The 25,096-nt window shown below is 38.2% G+C and overlaps 2 protein-coding genes across 2 annotated transcripts in view; both read right to left on the bottom strand.

Annotated features, from left to right (window-relative positions):
• Positions 1-4,968: 4,968 nt before the first annotated feature.
• LOC144663792 (uncharacterized) lies at positions 4,969-23,262 on the bottom strand. The gene is made up of 6 exons (XM_078524859.1): positions 23,177-23,262; positions 20,879-21,641; positions 14,748-16,578; positions 14,142-14,549; positions 12,032-12,292; positions 4,969-5,993 (listed from the first exon to the last, which is right to left on the bottom strand). Exons 2-6 carry the CDS (start codon positions 21,627-21,629, stop codon positions 5,246-5,248), a joined length of 3,999 nt encoding a protein of 1,332 aa, XP_078380985.1. The 5' UTR covers positions 21,630-21,641; positions 23,177-23,262; the 3' UTR covers positions 4,969-5,245.
• Positions 13,549-25,096, bottom strand: part of LOC144663689 (uncharacterized) — a 116,337-nt gene continuing 104,789 nt past the window's right edge. The window contains exon 10 of the mRNA XM_078524715.1: positions 13,549-13,702. The gene's annotated coding sequence lies outside the window, so the exon portion shown is untranslated. The remainder of the gene's footprint in view (positions 13,703-25,096) is intronic.

The raw sequence follows: 25,096 nt of genomic DNA, 5'->3' as shown, positions 1-25,096 counted from the left end.
TCCACGCTCGAACTTATTACTCCTTTAAACAGTGTCCTCTTATTTTTTAGCAAGTCAATTCTTATTTTTTGAGCTGAGGTTGAGCTAGGGATGCGTAGCGCCCTAAATAAGGTTAGTTCGCTTGACACAGGTTTGAGCGGGTTCGAAAACTGCGGCGGGATCATTGTACTGTGTTCTCAGGCTTGGACCAGCTGACAGTTCTTTTACCTCTGCCCAGGGTTTTAAATGCATTTATAAACTTCGGCAGGGCTAGCTCTGTGAAGGACTAGCACCCGATCCAAATGCTTCCTCAAATCTCAAGAACAGGACTGCTGGCTGAACTCGAAACAATTTTCTTGCCCTAAAACACGGCTTATCGGTACATTTTACAAATCGATCACTTTTTTTCATGGTCTACGCCCGTCTACAGACCATAGAAATGACGTCACAAAATGTTCAAAACTCAAGTGGAACCACGAGCCGTTGCGCAGGTGGCTGCAAGTTAAATGAGTGTAAACAATGAAATGTAAGAACGGAAAGAGTGTAAACCATATAGAAATAGTAAAGAGTGTAAACCATATAGAAATAGTAAAGAGTGTAAACCATATAGAAATAGTAAAGAGTGTAAACCATATAGAAATAGTAAAGAGTGTAAACCATATAGAAATAGTAAAGAGTGTAAACCATATAGAAATAGTAAAGAGTGTAAACCATATAGAAATAGTAAAGAGTGTAAGCCATATAGAAATAGTAAAGAGTGTAAACCATATAGAAATAGTAAAGAGTGTAAACCATATAGAAATAGTAAAGAGTGTAAACCATATAGAAATAGTAAAGAGTGTAAACCATATAGAAATAGTAAAGAGTGTAAACCATATAGAAATAGTAAAGAGTGTAAACCATATAGAAATAGTAAAGAGTGTAAACCATATAGAAATAGTAAAGAGTGTAAACCATATAGAAATAGTAAAGAGTGTAAACCATATAGAAATAGTAAAGAGTGTAAACCATATAGAAATAGTAAAGAGTGTAAACCATATAGAAATAGTAAAGAGTGTAAGCCATATAGAAATAGTAAAGAGTGTAAGCCATATAGAAATAGTAAAGAGTGTAAACCATATAGAAATAGTAAAGAGTGTAAACCATATAGAAATAGTAAAGAGTGTAAACCATATAGAAATAGTAAAGAGTGTAAACCATATAGAAATAGTAAAGAGTGTAAACCATATAGAAATAGTAAAGAGTGTAAGCCATATAGAAATAGTAAAGAGTGTAAGCCATATAGAAATAGTAAAGAGTGTAAACCATATAGAAATAGTAAAGAGTGTAAACCATATAGAAATAGTAAAGAGTGTAAACCATATAGAAATAGTAAAGAGTGTAAACCATATAGAAATAGTAAAGAGTGTAAACCATATAGAAATAGTAAAGAGTGTAAACCATATAGAAATAGTAAAGAGTGTAAACCATATAGAAATAGTAAAGAGTGTAAACCATATAGAAATAGTAAAGAGTGTAAACCATATAGAAATAGTAAAGAGTGTAAACCATATAGAAATAGTAAAGAGTGTAAACCATATAGAAATAGTAAAGAGTGTAAACCATATAGAAATAGTAAAGAGTGTAAACCATATAGAAATAGTAAAGAGTGTAAACCATATAGAAATAGTAAAGAGTGTAAACCATATAGAAATAGTAAAGAGTGTAAACCATATAGAAATAGTAAAGAGTGTAAACCATATAGAAATAGTAAAGAGTGTAAACCATATAGAAATAGTAAAGAGTGTAAGCCATGAAGATCCAAACATTCTCAGAAAAACATTGGAAAATATTCTCAAGGAACCACGTTCTGCACCAAAGGACTGAAAGGGCTCCAGGCAATGGTCCTCCAGGCTCCTGGGACTCCAGGGACTCCAGTTTCACTTGCACGTTCATTTTCATGCAAACCCAAGGAGTTGTTCTAAAAGCCGGAAACCCGGAAACCAAGGCCCGGAATCCTAAAGCCCGGAATGACTACATTTGTTTAGGAAATTAAGGCGCTAGATGAAAAACTATATAGTTGATTTTGACAAATTCCGCTATTTTTAGAGAATCAAGTAAAAAACTTAAATTTTTGTAGCCACGTTTCGAGACATAATTCAACAAAGTTACGCGGGCTACGCATTGATGCAAAGCAAAGAAATGGCCCGGCCAGGGGGGGGGACTGGGCCCGGAGATTACGGGTGAGACCCCATGGGATGTGGACAAGACAATGACCTTATGTGCATGGATTATCCACATGGACGAAAAACGAAAAAATAATACTAAAAAGAAAAATAATACTAAATACAGATCCTGTTTCCATTACCATTGGATAGGACTTTTGTCTGTTATTTTGTCGCTTGTACCGTCAATGATCGATTAAGCGCCGCGGCGCTTATTTAATTTTCCCTGTTAAAGGTGCGGCGCTTATTCGATAGCAGCGCTTTTTTTCAACTACCGGTAAAACACTGAGGGGAATATTGGGAGAATTAAGTTAGGCGTGTACTAGGTATGCACAATTTAATACCAAATTAATTTTGAATTAAATACTAGTTATGCAACGCTTTCGAGTGGTATACTATGGAATATCCCACGAGTCACTTGTATTTTCTCGGTATACACACGAGCCTTTAGGCGAGTGTGTATTCTAAGAAAATACAAGTGACGAGTGGGATATTCCATAGTATACCACGAGAAAGTGTTGTGTAACTATTTTATACCATGCCATAGAAAATACGCTTACTAAATTTCGTCGAGAATACAGTCGCAGCGCACTATGGGAAGGTTGGGTTGAATACCGTCGAATATACAACGGCTTTCCTGTATTCTGATTGGCTGTATTTTCTATGGCATGGTATAACACAGTTTCTCAGTGTCTTTGTAAAAGTATTGCCCTTCAAAATACAAGAGGTGACATGAACAAAGCTTCACAGTCTTTTTGTAAATACCGTAGCGGCGCTTAATCGATTATTCACAATAAAAAATATGAAAAATTTTCCTCTGCAAACTTTTTTTTTCATTCATGCACCTCAGCAAACATTTTTTTTTTGAAATGCAAACTATAATTTTTATACAAATCGTGTTTGAAAGCAATTTATTTTGTGTTTTCAGGCCCTGCATACATTTTTTCAATATTTTTAATGCCCTCCCCCCCCCCCCCCTCCAGGAAAATAATGACCCGTCCCTTAGTTCCAATTCTAATACGCTGAGGATCTTTTCTTTAGTCACGAAATCGAAATAATAGGATCGCATCTCCAGTTTGGACAGTTTGAAAGAGTTCATGACGCGATGTTTTACTCGAATAAGCGCCGCCCTCTAAAACCAGCACAACAAAGCAACTCTAAAACAAACTTGCGACATTTTTCTCCATCAGAAAGCGATGTTTTGCAGTTCAATGTGATTGTTTTACCGCTCGTCCATTTGTTTTCTACGCAACATTCTTACAATACCTAGTTCTGTAAATGTTGTGAAGGCCGCAGGCCCGTGGCTGGTTTTTGCCCGGGTAGGTTCGTTTTCTCTTAAGACGGACCAAAGAGCTGTAGATCGAACAATTGCTCATTAATTTTGTCTTTATTCATGTTACCAGCAGCACACAAAATGCTATCAGTGGGTTAAAAATCAGCTTTTTGAAGAGTTGTAGTCCTGGTCAACTGGCCCGTAAGGACCACTTTTCGGGAATCCAGGAACATGCTTCCTTGGGGAAGTTTTGCTAAAGACCCTCGAAAACGCCTTTTCCTTTACTTTTTGACAATTTAACGTCACATACCATTGTGCGTTTGCCAGTTACTTGGCTAGACCAGAAGAAGCCTGTGAACAGTCTCTCTGGTCCAGAATGGGGCAAAGGGAACTCGGTTCGCTTTCTTTTCGCCCTATGCCCCACGGGGGCGGGGGGGGGGGGGGGGGGGCGGGCGGTGGGAGCTGAAAGCAGGCAAGACCAGAAGGCTCCCGAGTTTGCACTTTCCAAGTTTTCATCTTACCGGGAAAGGGTAGTTGCGCTATACATGATACGTTTCCATTTCATCTTGAGATTACTCCAGCCTGACTTGTTTTATTCCACATTTTAAAAAAAAACGAGACAAAACTACGCTGTTGAAAAAATCGTAGGCCCGAGCAAACTAGCCTGTAGTATGCTGCTACAACCGTTGTCTATCATTGTAGTCTACGGGAGTGTAAGCGAGCTCAACAGTCTACTACGTATACCGCGTCGAGGTACACAAGGGTTTCATAATGGATGCGAAGAAGCGCAAGTTAGACAAGCGGCTTTCCCCATCGATGCTCGCATGCTGACGGCTTTAAACATGATTTTGCGTACAAGAATTGGATTTTAATGAGCGCTTAGGCTTCATAACTTTACGGGCGGCGATATTTAATCGGGGGAATCAATTTGGATACATTTGGGTCACGCTCTGCCATTGGTGCTGGTCTGAAAACCGAAAAAGAGAAGAATATAGGTGTAAGGTTTATAAGTATTTTTGTCATTTGTGTTGAAAATAAATACAAGTAACATATGTCAAAATCATTTGCAAGCGGACTATAGGGGGGGGGGGGGAGGGGGGTTTCGTCCGAACCTCCCGACTTCTCCCAGCCTACGGGCCTGGGCCGCGAACTTTGCGAGGACAGGTATCGCCAGTTCTCTCTGATCTTCAGCAAGCGACGAATACTAACAATCAAAAGACGCTATTTTCAATTACTCTAAAAGATAAGATTCTTTGTGGCGTCCAAATTAAATAAGCTCCACACTTGAGGCGCGAAAAGATTAAGCGCTACGGCGATTATTCCAGTAAATATGGTTATTTAGACAGGAAACAGTCGAAAATGACGCAAAAAGTAGTGCTCGCAAAAATAAGCTCCATCTTACAGCCTCGCACATTAGTCATTCAGAACTAACTTTTTTCTTACAAGCCTTCTCTAATGATCTCTTTTACCCACCTCTCCCCCCTTACAATTGTAAAACAAACAATATTAGTCTTCATCCATTCCAAAACTTTTATTTACAAAACGTAACAATACACGGTGCTGCCTTTTTCTTCATTGCTTAATTACAACGAGCAGGGCATTAAGTTCCTTAATAACAAATTTCATTATCCAACGCTAATTAATATATTTACAGTTCCTTGTAAACCTTAAAACTATTAACACAAATTTTAAAATTGAATAAAAAGCGTTTTCTTTTATAAATTATATTATGTTCATCATAATGTACATGTGAATTCTGTTGATATTTGTAACGCTTTCTTATAACTATTTAGATATCGAGTTTAAAACCTGGTCTGTGCTGTTGAACAAGAGTTCTTAGAGACTCCTTACTTTCCTCACTGATAGGTATGTCCCACAGGACTAGTGAGGTCAGTTTACAATTTGAATGTTTGAGTGCTTTGCATAGACTGGTGACACCGGTATCAGTGATCTGATTGTAACTCAGATGTAGTGTGGTCACTTTACAGCTTGGATGCTGTAATGCTTCACACAACCTGGTAACACCGGTATCAGTGATCTGATTACCACTCAGATATAGTGTGGTTACTTTACAGCTTGGATGCTGTAATGCTTCACACAACCTGGTAACACCGGTATCAGTGATCTGATTACCACTCAGATATAGTGTGGTTACTTTACAGCTTGGATGCTGTAATGCTTCACACAACGAGGCAACACCGGTATCGGTGATCTGGTTATAACTCAGGGCAAGTGTGTTTACTTTACAGCTTGGATCCTGTAATGCTTCACACAACCTGGGAACACCGGTATCAGTGATCTGATTACCAATCAGATATAGTGTGGTCACTTTACAGCTTATATGCTGTAAAGCTTCACACAACCTGGCAACACCGGTATCAGTGATCTGATTACCACTCAGATCTAGTGTGTTTACTTTACAGCTTGGATGCTGTAATGCTTCACACAACCTGGCAACACCGGTATCAGTGATCTGATTATCACTCAGATTGAGTGTGTTTACTTTACAGCTTGGATGCTGTAATGCTTCACACAACCTGGCAACACCGGTATCAGTGATCTGATTACCAGTCAGACCTAGTGTGTTTACTTTACAGCTTGGATGCTGCAATGTTTCACACAGTCTGATAATAACGGTATCACTGAAATGATTAAAAGCCATCCATAGTAACAGTTTGGTAACAGCACAGTGTTCTTTCTCCAGTGATTTACAAATACGTTTTATTCCAGACAGTGTTAGAGCTGATTCCATGATTGCCAAACTATTTACGTTAAAGGACTGTTTAGACCGTTCATGTTGTGCTGTAGCAGCCTCCTCTTCATTCAGTTCACTAATTACGTCTAACAAAAATGAAATTGCAATACAGTCCACATCATTTAAATTCGTAAAATTCATATCGGAGTAGTGTTGGGGATGATTTATGATGACATTTTTAGCAAAGTCCTTGTCTTGATATTCGCTGAGTAATTTTGCTCTTACGCGGACGGGCTTCGTTGTGATTGAAATACTTTCTAGTAATCTTTCCATTAGTTTGTCATCTTTTTTCTTTGATAAAATACCAGCAATGAACGGCATAATTATTTCAGACACAGTTTCTTTCGGAATTTCATTTCTCCTTACAAACCAACGAGCAGCCAAGAACTCCTGAATGGTAAGATGAGTAAAACTTAACTGTTTTGTGGTTTCAAATGCAGATTTCCTGAAAGGAGGACCACAATGAAGAAGACCGCTACCTTTCAGTTTTTCGATTTCTTCGGCTTTAAACTTTTCTTTCATGTCCCTTTCATCAAAAATGGGCCTTTGCTGCAGAAGTAGTTGAGCTGCTAACTCTGATAGTTTATCCAAGAAAAGCTTGTTAATCGCGAGCCGGCAGGCGAGTGATTTACAAGCTTTTCGAGTGTTCCAACATCCCAAGTGGCTTTATTACGCCAGTAAAGCCCTAGGAAGCGTGGTTTATTGCTTTTATGAAATAACTATAGGAAACGTCCTTCAAAGAAATAAGAATCTATTTTACTTTTCGTGATCAAATGTCTTATTCTCAACAAGTTCATCGAATGACGCGGTAAACCAATCACAGCGACCGAAAGAATAAATCACAGTACATGTACAGGTTCAGCTCCACACACAAAATCCACAAATCGACGCGACAAAAACGTTTAAAAGTTCTTTTAAAGCTACGAAAGTAGTTAAGAAAGGAAAGGAAAAAGACAAACTGTCACGACATAAAATGTATTTAACGCTTTTAAAGTTCTTTGACGTGGAAATCTAGCAAATTATGGCCGGAGTCATTCACCGCGAAAGTACGTAAAAGTAGGTAAAAGACTGCACGAAAACTTTGCAAGTTTACAAACTTCACAGACTGACGAAGATATTGAGAATAAAAGTTAGTTCCACAAACACTTCTTTAGAAATTTGTTCTGAATTTATTTTTTCCGTATACTTTTGTTTTCGCCGAATAACAGACTTGAGATAAAGCACTGAAAGCACTTAAAACTGAAGATATAATTTAAGCGCATCACAAGAACTCAGTGTGAGGTTCTGCCATCAAAATAGTTCTAGTTCATCGCGACAAATTCGATCAGTTTTATTTCCCTTTAAATAACATTTCCGAGTTAATGTTGAATGTAACCATATCCATATTTTTCCAGTCCAGTGAAAGCGGACCTGTTTATTCTGTTAATTCTCACTCAGTCAGTGTTTGTCTCTGCGTTTTGGTTTTTTTCTCTAGTGCCTTTGCTCAACTGTTGTGGGCGGGAAAATTCAATTTTGTGATCCACCCTCAGTAAATTTTTATAATGATCATTTACGATAATCATATATCCTCCGTTTTAACCATACGATAGACCAAAAGAATACATTTCACTAAAGTTAATCCTTCGTCCTTATGCGTAATCGAGCGTAGTGCGGCCATGTCGGGACAGAAGCCGGACTTTACCGGTACAATAGTACATAGGTTTTTGACCAATCAGAGCGCGCATAGTATCTGAGCTATTTTTTAAAATAATATAGCAGTCTTGATGACAGCCGTGGAGCCGTAAAAAATACAATGTAAACACTTGCTTCGTTCGACTTGCACAAGACTTGTAGTTTCCAGAAATGCTTTTACTTCGGATTTTCTCGTAAATCTTAAAAAGAGTCAAGTCACGGTGTTTTACAAATTTATTTTTTCTGATTTCTTTCAAACTGAATAAACCTCAAAAAAATAGTTTTACAACGTAGAAAAACAGCAGCGGAGAAATAAAAAGTCGAAAATAATCAAGGATGGTTTCGACTAACCAAAATTAAGACGGATCGACAAACTTGCAATTAGCTCCTTTAACTGTTGTCACAATTTCCAGGATATTTAGACGACTTTAGAGGAGATTGTTCGAGGAAAATTTTGGGAAGAAAACTCTCTCGCTCGCTTTCCTCGTATGTTTCATTCAACTCAAGAAGTGAACACCGCGCCAGACATTTTCCCGCCTCGTACTATCACTTCGTTTACATCAAAATAAAATGTCCAGTCGATTTAAGCTTGAGAAGAATTTAATAAAACAATTATTCCATTCGCCTTTGTTGGATACGAGTCGTTATAGCCAACTCGTATCCAACGCGGGCTCGAGGAATAATTGTTAATAATAGTGTTACGCTCCGATCTGCATGTATTTGCATCGAGCACTTCCACGATTGTGTGAAACCTTTTACATTTTTCTTTGTTTAGTGTACTATTAAACAGATATTTATTTTGATATTTCTTGTGAGGGAGGAGGGGGGTATTCATTTTTCGGCTGATTGCTTGGGGGATTATGAAAATTTGTATGGACCTTGGGGAGTTATAAAAAAACGAGCCGCTGAAAAAAAATCCTCTGCCCCCACCCCCCCCCCCCTTTAGCGTACATAATGAATGCAGCCTAAGTATTGAACTTTGTCTTTATATCTGTTTTGTTTGTTTGAAATTAGGCTTATACGGGTTCTCAACCAACACCACAACTTAAAAACAGGCAACAGATCTAAAGAATATCGACTGGAAGTCCGACCTACACTCACTTCCTTGTCTCGTAAACGATTCAAACATTAGTTGTGACCTCCACCTGGGATCTAGAGCCGCATTTCGACAAGAGACATTCAATTCCCAGGCGTAGCCAGGTTTACGAGGAGTTGCAGACCTGACACGAGGCTTTTCGCGGGGGATGGGGTGGAGGGCCTACCCAGGAAAGTTTGTCAGATCGAGACTCTTAAAAAGGCTTTCTCCTTCACCTTTTGACGATTTTGTGTGTATTTTGACGGCTTCTATTTCTAATATTTCATAACAAGTAAAACAGGATCAATTTTCACTCGATCATTCCTAAATAGACGCACTGAGTGGAGAGACTTATCTTGTCCAATAACATAACGCAATCAGGGCTAGAACCCGGAGCGCTAGCAGTGGCGGATCCAGACCTTCAGGTAAGTGGAGAAGGGGGGGGGGAAGGGGGGAGAGGGGGGCGATCATGCAGACCTTGGAAAGAGAAGGGCGCGCTGTCGAAAATAATTTTTCTTGGCCCTTTGGCCTTAGTTTGACCTGAAAATAGGGTGAGGGCCCCGGGTCCCTCCCCTAGATCCGCCACTGGCTAGATCTGCAGTCCAGCACACTACTCATTGGGCCCCTTCAGAAGCATATAACCTTATATGCTTCTGGCCCCTTATGTAGGCCTGCGCCCACGGATCTATAGGCTAGCTTTACGTCCCTGGTAATTCCTTCTGGGATTCGCAACTGCAAGTATTTGCAAGCATCCTTGATCCCTTCGCCACAAATATCTAACGGATAACGTAATTTTAACTAGCCTGGAAAGGCCACCCATTTTTCCCTTTGCAAGTAGTTAAAAAAACAACAACGACTTCTCTAGCACTACCATTTCTCTCTGTTACTAGACTTTCCACCACACCTATTTTTCATTCCCCCATTTTCGTTTCTTCCTTGCCTGTTGTAAGGAAATCTTTTACTTCCTGACTGGCCTTTCTTCTGACTTAGCTCTATAAAATTTGCGCAGATCTGCAAGATAATCGTTCCTCTAACTGTTTCAAAAATGACTCAATCTTGTACTGAGGTACTTGCAGATCTGGCTGGCTTCCGATGTCAGAAAGGCGTGAATTTCGCTTAGCTAAATTAGCTTTCAAGTCAATTTACTCTTTTCACTGCCCAGAACATTTGAAACTCGAGCGTTATGTACCAACTAGGACGCTACGCTCAAGCAGTGAATTTCAATTGAACACAAACTATGTAGAAGGAACATTCAAGCAAAGCGCATGTAAACTTTCAATGGTCTCCCGAGAATAATAAGAGAATCCATTAATCTGCACGAGTTCAACCGCCTCTTAAAAGCTCACTACAAGAAAAAAGCCGCAGACAATTTATTATAATTCCATTTTATTCTACAATTTTTCATATTATCTTAACTCATTGTATATTTTTACTATAGCTTAATTTTTTTTTTCACATTTTTAGCAAATTATTGTACATTATATCATAACTTTTTATCATATTTTATTATATATCTTAGTCTCATATCTTAGTTTTTATAATTTGCATAGAAGAGCCAAAGTTGTTATTTGGAATGCAAATAAACCATAATTATTATTATTATTATTACTTGAATCTTGCAGAACAGGCTTTAGCACTCAACATATCATCCGGCTAAACGATCTCGTCTGGTGATGTTTTGATCCGTATGTTATACTCTAGTGCGGATTTGATCCGTGTTCCATAAATCAGGTGCGGATGAAGATTACCTTAAGGTTGCTTAAAACAGTTTTCTGCAATTTTTAGCACCTCAACTTTAACGGTTCAGAGCGACCTGGAATATTCGAAAAGTTAAGGTGGCTTTGAACCTACAATACAAACTTTGTCAAAAGTTGTATCTTAAAATGCTGATCATTATTCCATCTTAAGAATGACGGATCACCTAGCTTATTTTTGAGTTATAAGCACTTATAGCAAAAATTAAGGGTGTTTTTATCATATTCTACCGTTGTTATGGTTATACCAGTGACGTAATGAAAATGACCACAATTTGTTCAGCAATGATTGGACATTTGTTTGATATTATACTGAATTACTGCAGCATTTGTCAAATATTTGTAGTACTGACCCACCAATGTATAAGAGCTGGAAAGTGCTGGAAACCGTTATGAGCTTCCTTAAATCGACGGGAAACTCAAGATCACAAAAACATTTGTTTACTAAAGTGCAAAAGCACCAAAAAGTGATAAAAACATAAAGAAACAAGCATGGTTAAGATTCAGAAAAAATTGAGAGGAAAATTAGGAGATAGTCCTAGGAAATGAGACTGACAAACTTAAATTAAGTTTTCAAGATGTATCATCTGTGACGAAGCTCCTGTAGAGGAAGAACGGTATTACGCCTTTTGAGTGTGACAGTCTAAACAGTGATCGCCTTGATTGATTATTCGTGACGCGTAAAAAAGGTCAAATATTTTAACGTGATTCAATTTTGAAATGGGGTATAGAAGAACGTCTTTGCTATACAGATAATTTGAACCAATAACAGTCCTGTAGTATTAATCCTTTGATTATATCATGGAGTTAACCTGAGTATGAAAAACCCGAAATGAATGAATAAGCTTTTCAGGACTTCACCGAGGAAAGACAAGACAACGCTCCTCGGGGGGGGGGGGGGGGGGAGGGGGTACTCCCTTAGTGGACTGTACTGGAAACCTACGCCCGAAAGTGGTGCTTTATTTTTTTCTTGCTGGGGGAGTATGATATGATTGTCCAACAGGACTAGTGAGGTCAGTTTACAATTTGAATGTTTGAGTGCTTTGCAGAGACTGGTGACACCGGTATCGGTGATCTGATTATAACCCAGATATAGTTTGGAGTTTGGTTACTTTACAGCTTGAATGCTGTAACGCTTCACACAAATTGGCAACACCGATATCAGTGATCTGATTATTCCACAGAAGTAGTGTGGTTACCTTACAGCTTGGATGCTGTCATGTTTCACACAACCTGGTAACACCGGTATCAGTGATCTGATTACCACTCAGATTTAGTGTGGTCACTTTACAGCTTATATGCTGTAAAGCTTCACACAACCTGGCAACACCGGTATCAGTGATCTGATTACCACTCAGATTTAGTGTGGTCACTTTACAGCTTTTATGCTGTAAAGCTTCACACAACCTGGCAACACCGGTATCAGTGATCTGATTACCACTCAGATTTAGTGTGGTCACTTTACAGCTTGGATGCTGCAATGCTTTACACAAATTGGCAACACCGATATCAGTGATCTGATTATCACTCAGATCTAGTGTGGTTACTTTACAGCTTGGATGCTGTAATGCTTCACACAACCTGGTGCTTTTATCTTGCTGGAGGGGTATGAAAAAAAGGGAATTCACAAATGAATGAATGAATGAATGAATAAACGAACGAACGAATGAAACATTTCATGCACCTATGCAAACATTTTTTTAGGAATGCAAGCTATTATTGTTGTTCATATCGTGTTTGCAAGAAATTTATTGTCTTTTCAGGCCCTGCAAACATTTTTTTTTTCAATATTTTTCATACCCCACCCCCTCCAGAAAAAGGATACTCCGTACCTTAGTTTCAATTTTAATACCCTGTGGATCTTTTCTATAGTCACGAAATCGAAATAATAGGATCGCATCTCCAGTTTGAAAGAGTTCATTAGCGAAGGATATTAAAAATAAAACTTAAGGTAAAAGCTGTTAAAAAATTGATTCTAAACGTTTTCAATCTGTTCGATCATCATCATCTGTTCGATCATCACTCTGATGATGATCGAACAGATTGAAAACGTTTAGAATCAATTTTTTAACAGCTTTTACCTTAAGTTTTATTTTTAACCTTTTATCGGCGAAATGTATATATGAAGGATATTAACTTCGAGAGTTTACTCGAATAAGCGCCGCGTTTGGGATACAAAATCAATAAGCGCCGCAGTCCCGATGCGGAGCTTATTCGAGGAATAACGTTTAACTAAAAACAGCGCCACAAAGCAACACTGAAACAAACTTGGATATTTCTTTCCTTCAAAAGCGATATTTTGCAGTTTAGAGTGATTGTTTTACCGCTCGTTCATTTGTTTTCTATCCAACATTCTTACAATACCTAGTTCTGTAAATGTTGTGAGACCACGAACATTGCGAGGACAGCTATCGCCACTTCTCTCTGATCTTCAGCAAGAGACGAATACTAACAATCAAAGAAAGCTATTTTCAATTACTGTAAAAGATTAGATACTTTGTGGCGTCCAAATTTTATATAAGCGCCACACTTGAGGCGCGAAAAATTTAAGCGCCGTGGCGTTTATTTTATAAATTGGAAACAGTCGAAAATGACGCAAAAAGTAGTGGCTCGCATAAATAAGCTCCGCCTTACGGGCTCGCACAATAGTCATTCGGAACTTAATTTTTCTTACAAGCCTTCTCTTACTCAATCCCCACCTTTGAAACCTATGAAACCTTTGGCAATAGCCGAAACGTCTTAAAAAAAAACATCAAAACACAGTCAGCGACAAATCTTTAACAAACTCTTTTCCCCACCCCTCCCCCCTTAAAATTGTAAAACAAACAATACCAGCCTTCATCCATTCCAAAACTTTTATTTACAAAACGTAACAATACTCAGTTTCGCCCTTTTCTTTATTGCTAAATTACAACGAGCTGGGCATTAAGTTCCTTCATTACAAACTTCATTATCTAACGCTTATTAATATATTTACAGTTCCTTGTCAACCTTATAACTATTAACACAAATTTTAAAATTGAATAAAAAGCGTTTTCTTTTATAAATTATATTATATTCATCATAATGTACATGTGAATTCTGTTGATATTTGTAACGCTTTTTTATAACTATTTAGATATCGAGTTTAAAACCTGGTTTGTGCTGTTGAACAAGAGTTCTTAGAGATTGCTTTCTTTCCTCAGTGATAGGATTGCGGCCCAACAGATGTAGTGCGGTCAGTTTACAATTTGAATGTTTGAGTGCTTCACATAGGCTGGCAACACCGGTATCAGTGATCTGATTATAACTCAGATTAAGTGTGGTTACTCTACAGCTTGAATGCTGTAATGCTTTACACAACCTGGTAACACCGGTATCAGTGATCTGACTACCACTCAGATGAAGTGTGGTTACTTTACAGCTTGAATGCTGTAATGCTTCACACAACCAGGTAACACCGGTATCAGTGATCTGATTACCACTCAGATCTAGTGTGGTCACTTTACAGCTTGAATGCTGTAATGCTTCACACAACGAGGCAACACCGGTATCGGTGATCTGGTTATAACTCAGATCTAGTGTGGTTACTTTACAGCTTGAATGCTGTAATGCTTCACACAACCAGGTAACACCGGTATCAGTGATCTGATTACGACTCAGATCTAGTGTGGTTACTTTACAGCTTGAATGCTGTAATGCTTCACACAACCAGCTAACACCGGTATCAGTGATCTGATTAAGACTCAGATGTAGTGCAGTTACTTTACAGCTTGAATGCTGTAATGCTTCACACAACCTGGCAACACCTGTATCAGTTAACTTATTAGAACTCAGATCTAGTGTGGTTACTTTACAGCTCGAATGCTGTAATGCTTCACACAACCTGGCAACATCGGTATCGGTGAACCTATTTCTCGTCAGTTTTAGTGTGGTTACTTTACAGCTTGGATGCTGTAATGCTCCACACAGCCTGGCAACACCGGTATCAGTGAACTGATTATACTTCAGATCTAGTGTGGTCACTTTACAGCTCGAATGCTGTAATGCTTCACACAGTCTGATAATTACGGTATCACTGTAATGACTACGGCGCAGATTTAGAAACAGTTTGGTAATGGCACAGTGTTCTTTCTCCAGTGATTCACAAATACGTTTTATTCCACAAAGTGATAAAGCTGAGTGACACATTTCCAAACTATTTACACAATACGACTGTTCAGACCGTTCATGTTGTGCTGTAGCAGCTTCCTCTTCATTCAGTTCACTAATTACATCTAACAAAAATGAAATTGCAATACAGTCCACATCATTTAAATCCTCAAAAATCATTCGCCCACGATAGTATACGTAGCGACTGGCGTGATGATTCTTTGTGACTTTTTTGGCAAACTCCTTGTCTTGATATTCGCTGAGTAACTTTGCTTTCAGGAGAAGTGGTGGCCTTGTACGTTCTAGTAATCTTTCCATTAGTTTGTCATCTCTTTTCTTTGATAAAATACCAGCAATGAACAGCATAACCATTTCAGATACATTTTCTTCTGGAATTTCATTTCTCATTACAAACCAACGAGCAGCCAAGAACTCTTGAATGGTCAGATGAGTAAAACTTAACTGTTTTGTGGTTTCAAAAGCAGATTTTCTGAAAGGAGGGCCAGAATGAAGAAGACCACTTCCTTTCAGTTTTTCGATTTCTTCTGAGTTAAACTTTTCTTCTATGTCTCTTTCGTTAAAAATTGGCCTTTGCTGCAAAAGCAATTGAGCTGCTAACTCTGATAGTTTATCCAATGTGCTTTCAACGACGTCTGAAGCCTTGTGTTTCTCAGGAATTTCTTTCGTCTTATACTCCGACTCGGCATTATGTTTTAGTTCGAAAATGTTGACAACGTTAGAATAAATGTCAGTTGCCGACACAGGAAGATCTCTGCTCTTGGATTCTTGAAGAGTATATTCCAAATAGAAACACATCAGAAAACAAAGGACTGGAATATGAGCAAAGCTAACAAGATTCTCATTGTTCATGACATGTTCAAGAACTGTGTTCCTCATGGTTTCATTAGCTCTGAAATACTTTTCAATGTACTCTTTCACCTGCTCTGGAGAAAACCCAGTAATTTCCACGTATTGGTCAAATTGAATTCCTCCCATTTTATCTGATTCGTCGGGTCTTGATGTGATCATTACAACGGAATCTCTAAAAATCTTGCCTTTGATGAGTTTGGCACACAATGCGGCTACCGCCATTTCCACACTAGCGTTATTTGGATACTGTTCTTCCCAGTTACCAGCGATGTAATCTTGTTGTGAATACTCGTCATACCCATCCAAGATAATTAAAACCTCCTCAGGGTGATTAACAAGGTATTCAAACAATAAGTTATCAATGTTCGAGTTTTCGTCCAGTATTGAAGAACAGTTTAAAAGCTCTCGCAAAGAAAACCTGTCATTTCCAAGCAAATTCAGTTGACGGAATGTCAACAAGTATGCAAACTTGATATCTGGTGTCTTCAAAATTGCTTGGGATTGAAAAAGTTTATCATCAGCCCAATCCCGAACAAGTTTCTGGCAAAACAGAGTCTTTCCAATCCCTGCTTTTCCAGTTACAAGGATAGATTTGGGATAAGGCTCACCCTCAGTACTGCAAACAAATATCTCTTCACAGCTTCTGACCCGGGTCCCGCTGACTTGCCCATAATAATTCAGCAATTCACCTCTTGCTGATGTCATATCCTTCTTATAGAGGGCCTTTCTACCATGCTGTATCAGAAGATTAGTGAATATATCATCTGTTCTCGGGTTAGAAATGGTTGGGGAGGCCATCAGTTTCGGTTGGAACTCCGTTTGGCTTCTAATAGATGGTTTCAAAGCTGTTGTGAAGGCGCTCACAGCTGAGAAAAAAAGAAAGAAATAGATTACATAATTAAGAAGAAATTCAAACTGTAGACTTAATGTCGATCTTGTGGCTTCTTCAAGAGATCCTGGGAATTTCAAACTGTAGCACAGTTTTTTCCCCGTTAAATCAAGCACAATTTTTTCCTGTTGTGGTAGACATATGGTAAACTGGAGCCAAGTTAGAATTGTTATATAATTTCAGGGTTGTGCTCTAAGGGCGCCCGGGTGCCTCAGGCGACTAACTTTTGACTTTGGGCGACCAGATAATCTTATTTCTTTCATATAAGCTTTATGCTGGGCACCATGGATCTCATAGTTCGGAACCTTTGGGCTCCTTGGAATTTTTCTTAGAGCACAGCCTTGAATTTATATTGGAGGAGGTTTATATAATGAAGACACACAAATGACACTTCATATGAAAGGTTTGTTTAGAAAATGACTGCCAAAAGACAAAAATTAAAGTGCCTATCAAGTAAAAAATAATTGCTGTTTATTTTAAAGGCTTTTTAAAATAAAAAATAATGGCGTTTTCCTTTTAGCAATATCTTTTTTTTTTTCGTTTTAGAGATATTTACGTTTCTGTATTATGCAAATGAGGAAAGTGATGACGTCATTAATTGTTCCACAAAAAAATGAAGCACTGAATCAAGAATATCTATTGGAATATTTGAGCTGTGCTCTTCAAACTTGGCACCATTAATGTACACTACAAGACACAAAATGACACCTGTCGCGCCATTATCATGGCAACAGTTTTTCTGCAAATACCTATTATAATTAATACTGACATCCCCAGTTTTTGCTTAGCCAAAGTTCATCTGTCCCTAACAGGCTAATGAGAAGAGTGAGGGTAATATGGGCATCATGTGTGTTGCAAGCCAGTTCCCCTGTCCCTACTGATGGCAACTTTCAAAAATATCACTTTTATATCTTCAGAGATATCCTTGATTTTGTGATCTATCTTTTATTGGAACAATTTATGACGTCATCACTTTCCTCTTTTGCATAGCACAAAAACTTGAATATCTCGTAAACAAAAGAAGATCTTTCAAAACGTTAAATGCCATTCTTCTTTATTTGTAAAATAAGCATAAATTAAATTTTACTTCATAGGCACTTTAAAAGAATATTAAAAGTTTGATAACTAATAAAAGACCTCGGGGAAATTAATTTTCTAATATTTTCTTGCCCCTTGGATTGTAGTTGTCACTTATTTTCAATAAATGCTCTTACTATTTCTTTTGGCAGAATTGAATTTTTCTCCCCACGAGCAGTTTGTTTGCAATACAGACACACCAATAAATCATGACAAATCATACTCAATTTAATGAGCATTTTTTACATTTACGTTTACATTCACCACAGAGTTTCCAGTAGCTCAGTGGTAGAGCATCTGACTAGATCACGGAAGGTTGTGGGTTCAAATCCCATCTGGAGCTCGGAATTTTTTTCTCCGAGTTTCCATTTAATGCTAAAGTCATCATGCTTTATTTCTACGTGAGAATTAAGGGTAAATGAACCAGTCGCCATCATTTTCAGTAAGCTGAATTGTAACCTTAATGTCCCTGTTTATTTCTATAGGCTGTGAACTAACTCAACACAAACATGTCATTCTGAGTTACATGTAACAGAAGTTGCCAATCTTACTTACAGGATATGCAGAGAATTTAACTCCATAATAATGCAGTGGAGGGGAGCTGACGGGTGGGAACTCGGAAGTAAAAGAACAAGGGTTGCACATGAAGAAATATACAATTTTTAATTAAATTCTATTTTAAGTATCAGTTGGTATCTTTTAGGCGTCAAAAAAGCGAGCTATACCCAGATTGGTATCTTTTAGAGGATCCTTTCAAAATTCCCGTCGAGCATCCCCCTACCCCTTTCCTATGGGATTCACTCCCAGGGGAATCAATGAGTAAAAATAATTTGTTGTTCAAATAGCTTGTTATTTTAAAAACTACTTACTTTCTTTATTTTAGTCATTGGCCTGATGATGGTTTTATCAGTAAACAAGAAACTTCAAGCAGTTTGTAACCGTACGGTTAATGCTTGCCACCTCTTTCAGTTCTTTGGCTAGAAAGGCACGGCGCCGCACAGTAAAAAATCTTTAGAATAGCAGTCACTTGAGAAACACACAAGTCGTGTTTGCGTGAGTCACGGAGTGTGCCTGACATAAAACTCTTTCATCACGTCCGGATAAATTCCTGCTTACGCATGCAAATATTTCTTTTGTTCCGAATTTTCAATAAAATAAACCCAAACCAGTTCATGAATGGCATTAAAAAGAAGTTCATTTCACGCCAAAATAAAGAGTAGACTAAGTCCATTGCGTTGTATTTCTCCGTTTAGCGTCGTCCGACGAGCTTTTGCAGGTATAAATAGGGCATACCTGACTGCGTAATTCAGCAGGTAATTCTCCTGGCGTGATTACATGTATTCCGTGCGTTGACACATTCTTGCTGAGCTTGTAGTTTTCGTTTTGATTCCCAAAATAAACTCAAAACAAAAATTAGAATATCCAGAAAACAATTCGGTGTTTTGCAATAATCAACACGTTCCTGGTAAATTGTACGACTTGTTCTCGCTCCGAGTCAAACGCTTGAATAACACAAAAATAAATATTTCACACAAACAGAGCGCAGAGTATTCGTAAATATGTTATTTAAAATAGGTGAATTGTTATTTATAGCGACAGGCGAGTGATCGCGTGACATTGGTCTGACGTAGTAGTAGTTTTTAGTGTAGTGTTTGAACTACACTCATGCTGTAGTTTGTTTGTGAGGTGAAAAGTGCTACGGAGATAACGCTAGCTGTAAACAATTGCGCACTGAAGTGGAACAAGCATTCCACTCATTTCAAAAGATCGGCTTTCAAATAGCCTGCGTTGTTGCAGCCGGACGTGTCACCAAATCCTCGATATACGGCGCAGGCTACTTTCAAAAGATCGTATGTAATTATTAATATGCAAGATTTAAATCCTCGCGTTTCCAGGTACGAACTGCAAGAATTTCTTGTCTTTTGCCGGAAAAGAAACAGCAAAAACATGTCAAAAAGCGAGTTGGCAAGTAAAGTTTCTTTGATGTGTCAAACATAAAAGTGAATGTTTCCAAATTGATATTTAAAGCAACATGACCGGCCGCGACCTTTTCCGGACATCAACAATCCGTCACGCAAATTGTACATCTCCCAAGTATTTTCTTCCATGAATGAAACTTTCGTTGAGAGAGTGCCGTGTAAAATCTTCGCAGTGCAAAAAACAATACTTTCACTGCTGATTCCATCTGTTGAAAAAAGAAAACGTTTACCGCGGTTTTCTGTTTTTTAACGTGGAAATTGTGGCTTCACTGTGAACTAACTAACGGTTATATAGGTTTGGCTTCGTCAGTTGGAAGAGTTTAATGGCCGAAAATTTCCAAGTCCACTTTATACTGGTTTGTCAACTATTGTTATTCAACTGCAGAGAAATAAGCAGTCAAATGGTTGGAGGACGGAAATAAGCGAAAATTTCGCATATTGTGATTATAACAAAAATTAAACTGAAATCACTACATTGCGAAAAAACCACGATTTAAATTGTCATCAACAGTAATGCAATGCGATAAGCCAGTAAAATTAACTTATCGTCGTGTCCAAGGGAGGACAATGTTGTGTTGCATTTATTTATGGTCAAAAGGTAACTGCTTCGGCTTAATACAGGTGTCAATCTTAGTTGCTACATGTATTTCAAACACTACACTCTCCGATTGGAGCACTCGTTAATAGCTTGGACATGGTTTTGCTATGTCATTATTCAGTCCTCTCTTCTGGTAAAACACTCCATTGACACTAAAATATAAATGTCACTCTAAATAGAGAGCAATGTTTTATTGTTAAACGAGCGATTGCTCGTAAACATCAAATCTTGCGTAACCGTGACGAAGGAGCCGGCTAGGCTAGTTATTTTTGCCCTGTTTTCACGCGTAACATTTTAATTTTTGGCCTTTTCACACGTCACACATAAACCCTTTGCTACCCTCTTGAATATCACCATGAAGTTTTCACTATTCATATCAACCTTTATCCTTTATCAACTGGTATTAAATATCAGGTGACGGTGAATTTTACATTCCAAATTTGGATGCAGCATTCACAATTTAAAGCCATATGGACAGGCTAGCTCTCCTTTCCTTTCTTCTTTTTATCATTCCTTCTACATGGAGAGCCTGCTCACAGGCTATGCTGGTCATTATTGCTAGTTTAATTAACTGGCTTCTAGGAATTAATTAATGGACGGTAATTTTCAATGCTCAGTCTCACCTTGTAAATTGTTTTCTGTAGCAGCAATATTTTCCAACACGTTTTCCATGTCAAGGTTGCTTGCCACCTCAAAGACATCTCCAAGTAACTTCTCATGGAATTTCTCTCTGGTTAATATCAAGTGAATAAGTTCAGATACACCAAGTATTATAATAGAGGCTTGGATGACAATAATAGCAATGTTGATATTTGATTTCTCCTTGTAATGAAGGTCATTGCATTGTATCAGAGTTTCTGTCTGGTTCACTGCAACTCTTGTTGTGTTTGTCTGAGGGAAAAATGTGCTGCATTTAAACACTGAAGGCAGATCGAGGGTCTGGTTACTGCAAAAGATGCCTGTCATGACACTGAGGAACAAAAGTCGAAAGCTCACATGAATAATGTACACACAGAGAAACCTTCTCCACTGACGTCGTCTCTGGTTTTGTTCAGCTTGCTCTCTTTTTATCTGTCGTAAAGTGACAGCACCGTATAGCATGAAGCAAATCCAGCAAACACATAAAACGCCATAAGTAATAGCAGCAACATTCCGAGGAATTAGCCAGGGGCTCACAGAAGTGGTGTACTTGTTATAACAGAGCTGTTTGAAGAAATCACTTGGCTTGGGAGAACAGTTGAATGTCAGTCTATCATTGGCATGATAATGCTGTAGAGCACCAATAACTGCACCCAAGGAAATGAAAAATAAAAGGAATTGAATGCCGCCACAAATGGTCTGTGAACTGAGTGCTAGTTTAAACAAATTATCCATTGTATGAAGTATCTGGAAAGGACAAAATGATAAAATATGAGTCAGATGAGTTAGATGTTTGCATAAAACCATCAGATGGAAAATAATTAGTTGACAAGGAAAAATATCAACCTAATCAAATTTTACAACTTTTTACTCACAATCCCTCAAGGATCGGATTTATTTTGCTCTATATGGTAATTAATTGTGTCAAAATTAGGAAAGTAGACCAGGTTGGTAGGTAGGAACAGAGAAAAGAAGGTAGCAAAGTAAGTACGAAGTAAGGCATGTAAACGCAGCCTGAAATCTATAGAGAAAGCATAGTGAAGGCTGAATCACCCAGAGTTGTCACTGTTGTAAATAAATAAACTTTTGGCCAAAGAGAAGTAAAAAACACAAAAAAGCTGTTAAGACGCGTGAACTTTCTGGATTTTAGAGGGGTTAAAAATTGAAATTTTTGGAACAAAATTAATTAGGAATATCATGCTAGTTTTGATAACAATTTAATCAGACTTTCCTGTATTTACAGTTTCTGCTTCACTGCTCATGACTGCTGCAACTCAAACATGAAGTTTGCAAAAACAGCAGACATTTTGTAGCATAGAATTTGGCAGGACAAGTCAGAAGACCAAAAAACCGAAATAATAACAAAAAATTAAATGTCCTGAACAGCCAATTAAAGGAGTATGTCATTATTTTATGTCAATTATTTTAAGGGGGCAGAAGAACAGATGCGCTCTGCCTCATTAAAACCGCCTATTCTGCAGGCTAGACTTTGCGTGGGTTGTGTCACAAATTTTATACAAATTGTTAGCCTGCTTGAGATTAATTTGCGCTTTGCACTTGCAATAACTATAAAACAATATTATAATTGTTTTTGCGGGATAGCGAAATTATCAAAGCCTCAGTTTATGCAAATTCCACCACAGATAACACAAACCCTTAAGCTTGATGAAACTCAATCTTACATGTATGCAATTTTTGTAAACAATCATTGATAATTAAAACTGTTTGAAAATGTAGTCATGTGTGACATCTCTGATGTGCAACACATGAAGATTCATAAAATAACAGAAGACTTTGTTGAGCTACATCTCTGAAACATCGAGAATTGGGTGGCAAGTAAGTTTAATACACATATAATATTTAATAGGGAAGATAATTCCACAAACCACGCTTAATTATGCAAACATCTTGACAGTCTCGTTCTGCATGGCTAAACTATAACTTAAGTTTGTGGGTGTGTGAAAGAATTTGGGTTCTTTTTATGAATAATTATGCAGTGCGAATCAAATAAATATGCTGCTGCGAAGTTGAGTCCTCCTTATCTCAAAAGGATAAAACAGAACTAAAGGAAAACGTCAAATTATTTCTTAGCCTATCCAAATCCCCGCTGGGAAAGTTCCAAAACGTTTCTGGAAAAAATAAATCGTGGACTGAAGTGTTCAATTTACGCTAGAGTGCAGAAAAACTGTCTGGTCGCACTACTGGCGCTGTAAACCATTACAACTCGTAAAAAGCAACAGAGACCAAAAGCCACAGACTAACAAAAGTAAAACACTAATTACCTGACAGTGAAGTGCCTTCCTTTGGGAATAAAACGTAGCTAAAGACGCTTGTTACTTCCGCCACACCTTCGCTGCCGCCATTTTTGTCAACACTGGAACTTAGTCTTTCCCAAAGAGGTAGCCTTCAAAGCTTGCACTGATTGAGCCATTTACACAGGCAACCCAGACTCCTACGCAGGAATACCTGTTTTCGGCCTTGTTTTACTTAACAATCTTTGAAGAAAGTTAGCTAAAATTTGGCTAATACGGGATCTCAGACAACCAACACTACAACTCAGTAAAACGGGTAATAGATCAAAGTAATCTCGAATGGAAATATAACTGCACTACTCCCCTCCTTGACTCGTCTGCGATTGAAACATTACTTCTGACCTCCCGGGGGGGGGGGGGGGTACTCCCATGTTAAATGGACGGGGATGATTGTCGGAAATGTTGAAATGAACCCCTAAAAGAGACCAATCTGGGCGTGATTCAAGCTATTTTAGAACTCTAAAAGGTACCAAAATTCTGAAAAAAGAAGTTATATTTGTATTTTTTTTTTTCGTGTGTAACCCTAAACGAGACCCTGACGGCTAAAAACTATTGCCATTTTCCCCAGAACACCCTAAGCGAGAACCAAAGTCCGAAATTTACATTCTAAGCGAGACGACGAGCATCCCCGTCCCTTTCATATCGGAGTCCCCCCCCCCCCCGGGTCTGACCTCCATCTGGTATCTAGAGCCGCATTTTGATGAGGGACATTCTTTGTAGGATTTTATATACCGCGATTACAAACATTTGTTCGTAATCTCAAACTTTGCTCCGAATCTCAAACCGATTTACTGTATAATTTTTTATTCAGCATCATATCATTTTTTAACATTTATACATTTATATAGCGATTATAATTCTATTTGTACACTTTTAGACCAACTATTTTTTGAATTAATGTAGTATTAGATTTTTATATTACTATTGATATTTAACACAGTTTTTAATATTATTAATTGTCACATTTTTGTATTTTTTAATCATGTGTCCCCAAATTAGTAAGGGATTCTTCCCTAGCTATGTGGTTTTGACACTAATAAAGTTTTTCATTTATCCATTCATTTCGAATTTAGCCTGCGTAGCTGGCGGGTTTGTTGCTTGTTTGTGCGCGCTTTAATTTTTAAACCCCAACAAAACCGCCAGCTACGTAGGCTAAACGGATAGAGTTTTCCACTCTAGAGACATTAGCTCTAGCGATTCCTTCTGTCCCTGTTACAGTCAACTCTCGCCTTGCGGACACCTCGCTATTACGGGCAGGAGATGAAGTCCCGGCGAATAAGAATTACTGAAAATAAATCTCGCTACTACGGACTTTCTCTATTACGGACACTAAATGATGGTCCCGAAGGTGTCCGTTATAGAGGAGTTGACTGTACTAGGCCTTTCACCACTCCCATTTTCCAATCCACCCTTTTCTTTTCTTTCTCGTCTGTTGCATCTACATCTTCCACTTGATCGTTTTCTTTTTTTGACTAACATTTATGAAATTTGCGCCGATCTAACAAAGATACTTCTTCCTCCACCGGTTTCAAAATTGACCCAACCTAGTGCTGAGGTACTTGAATCTTGCAGGCTTCTAAATTTAACATATCATCTTATCTGGCTGAACGAACTCGCCTGGTGATGTTTTGATCCGTGTGCAGATCAATTGCGGATGGTGTCAGCACTTCTTCCCCCACAAAACTATTCCTAACCAACTTGAACGCCCCTAGCCAGGCTAGCCTGAGTATCAGCCTACCTAAGTATCCTGCCTTCCCCATCTCGTTTAGAAAAGTTTTATACTACTCAGACTAGAACGCTCCTGATGAGTGACTTAAAATGTCTTTCCCTGGTCACGCAACAAGTCACGGGAGGGAAAGGAGGAGGGGGGGGGGGAAGGTCTGTAGCCCC

The sequence above is a fragment of the Oculina patagonica genome, chromosome 8 (assembly GCF_052425735.1).
Source record: "Oculina patagonica isolate OP01 chromosome 8, crgOcupat, whole genome shotgun sequence".
NCBI lineage: Eukaryota > Metazoa > Cnidaria > Anthozoa > Scleractinia > Oculinidae > Oculina > Oculina patagonica.
This window is presented reverse-complemented; position numbering and strand designations above follow the sequence as displayed.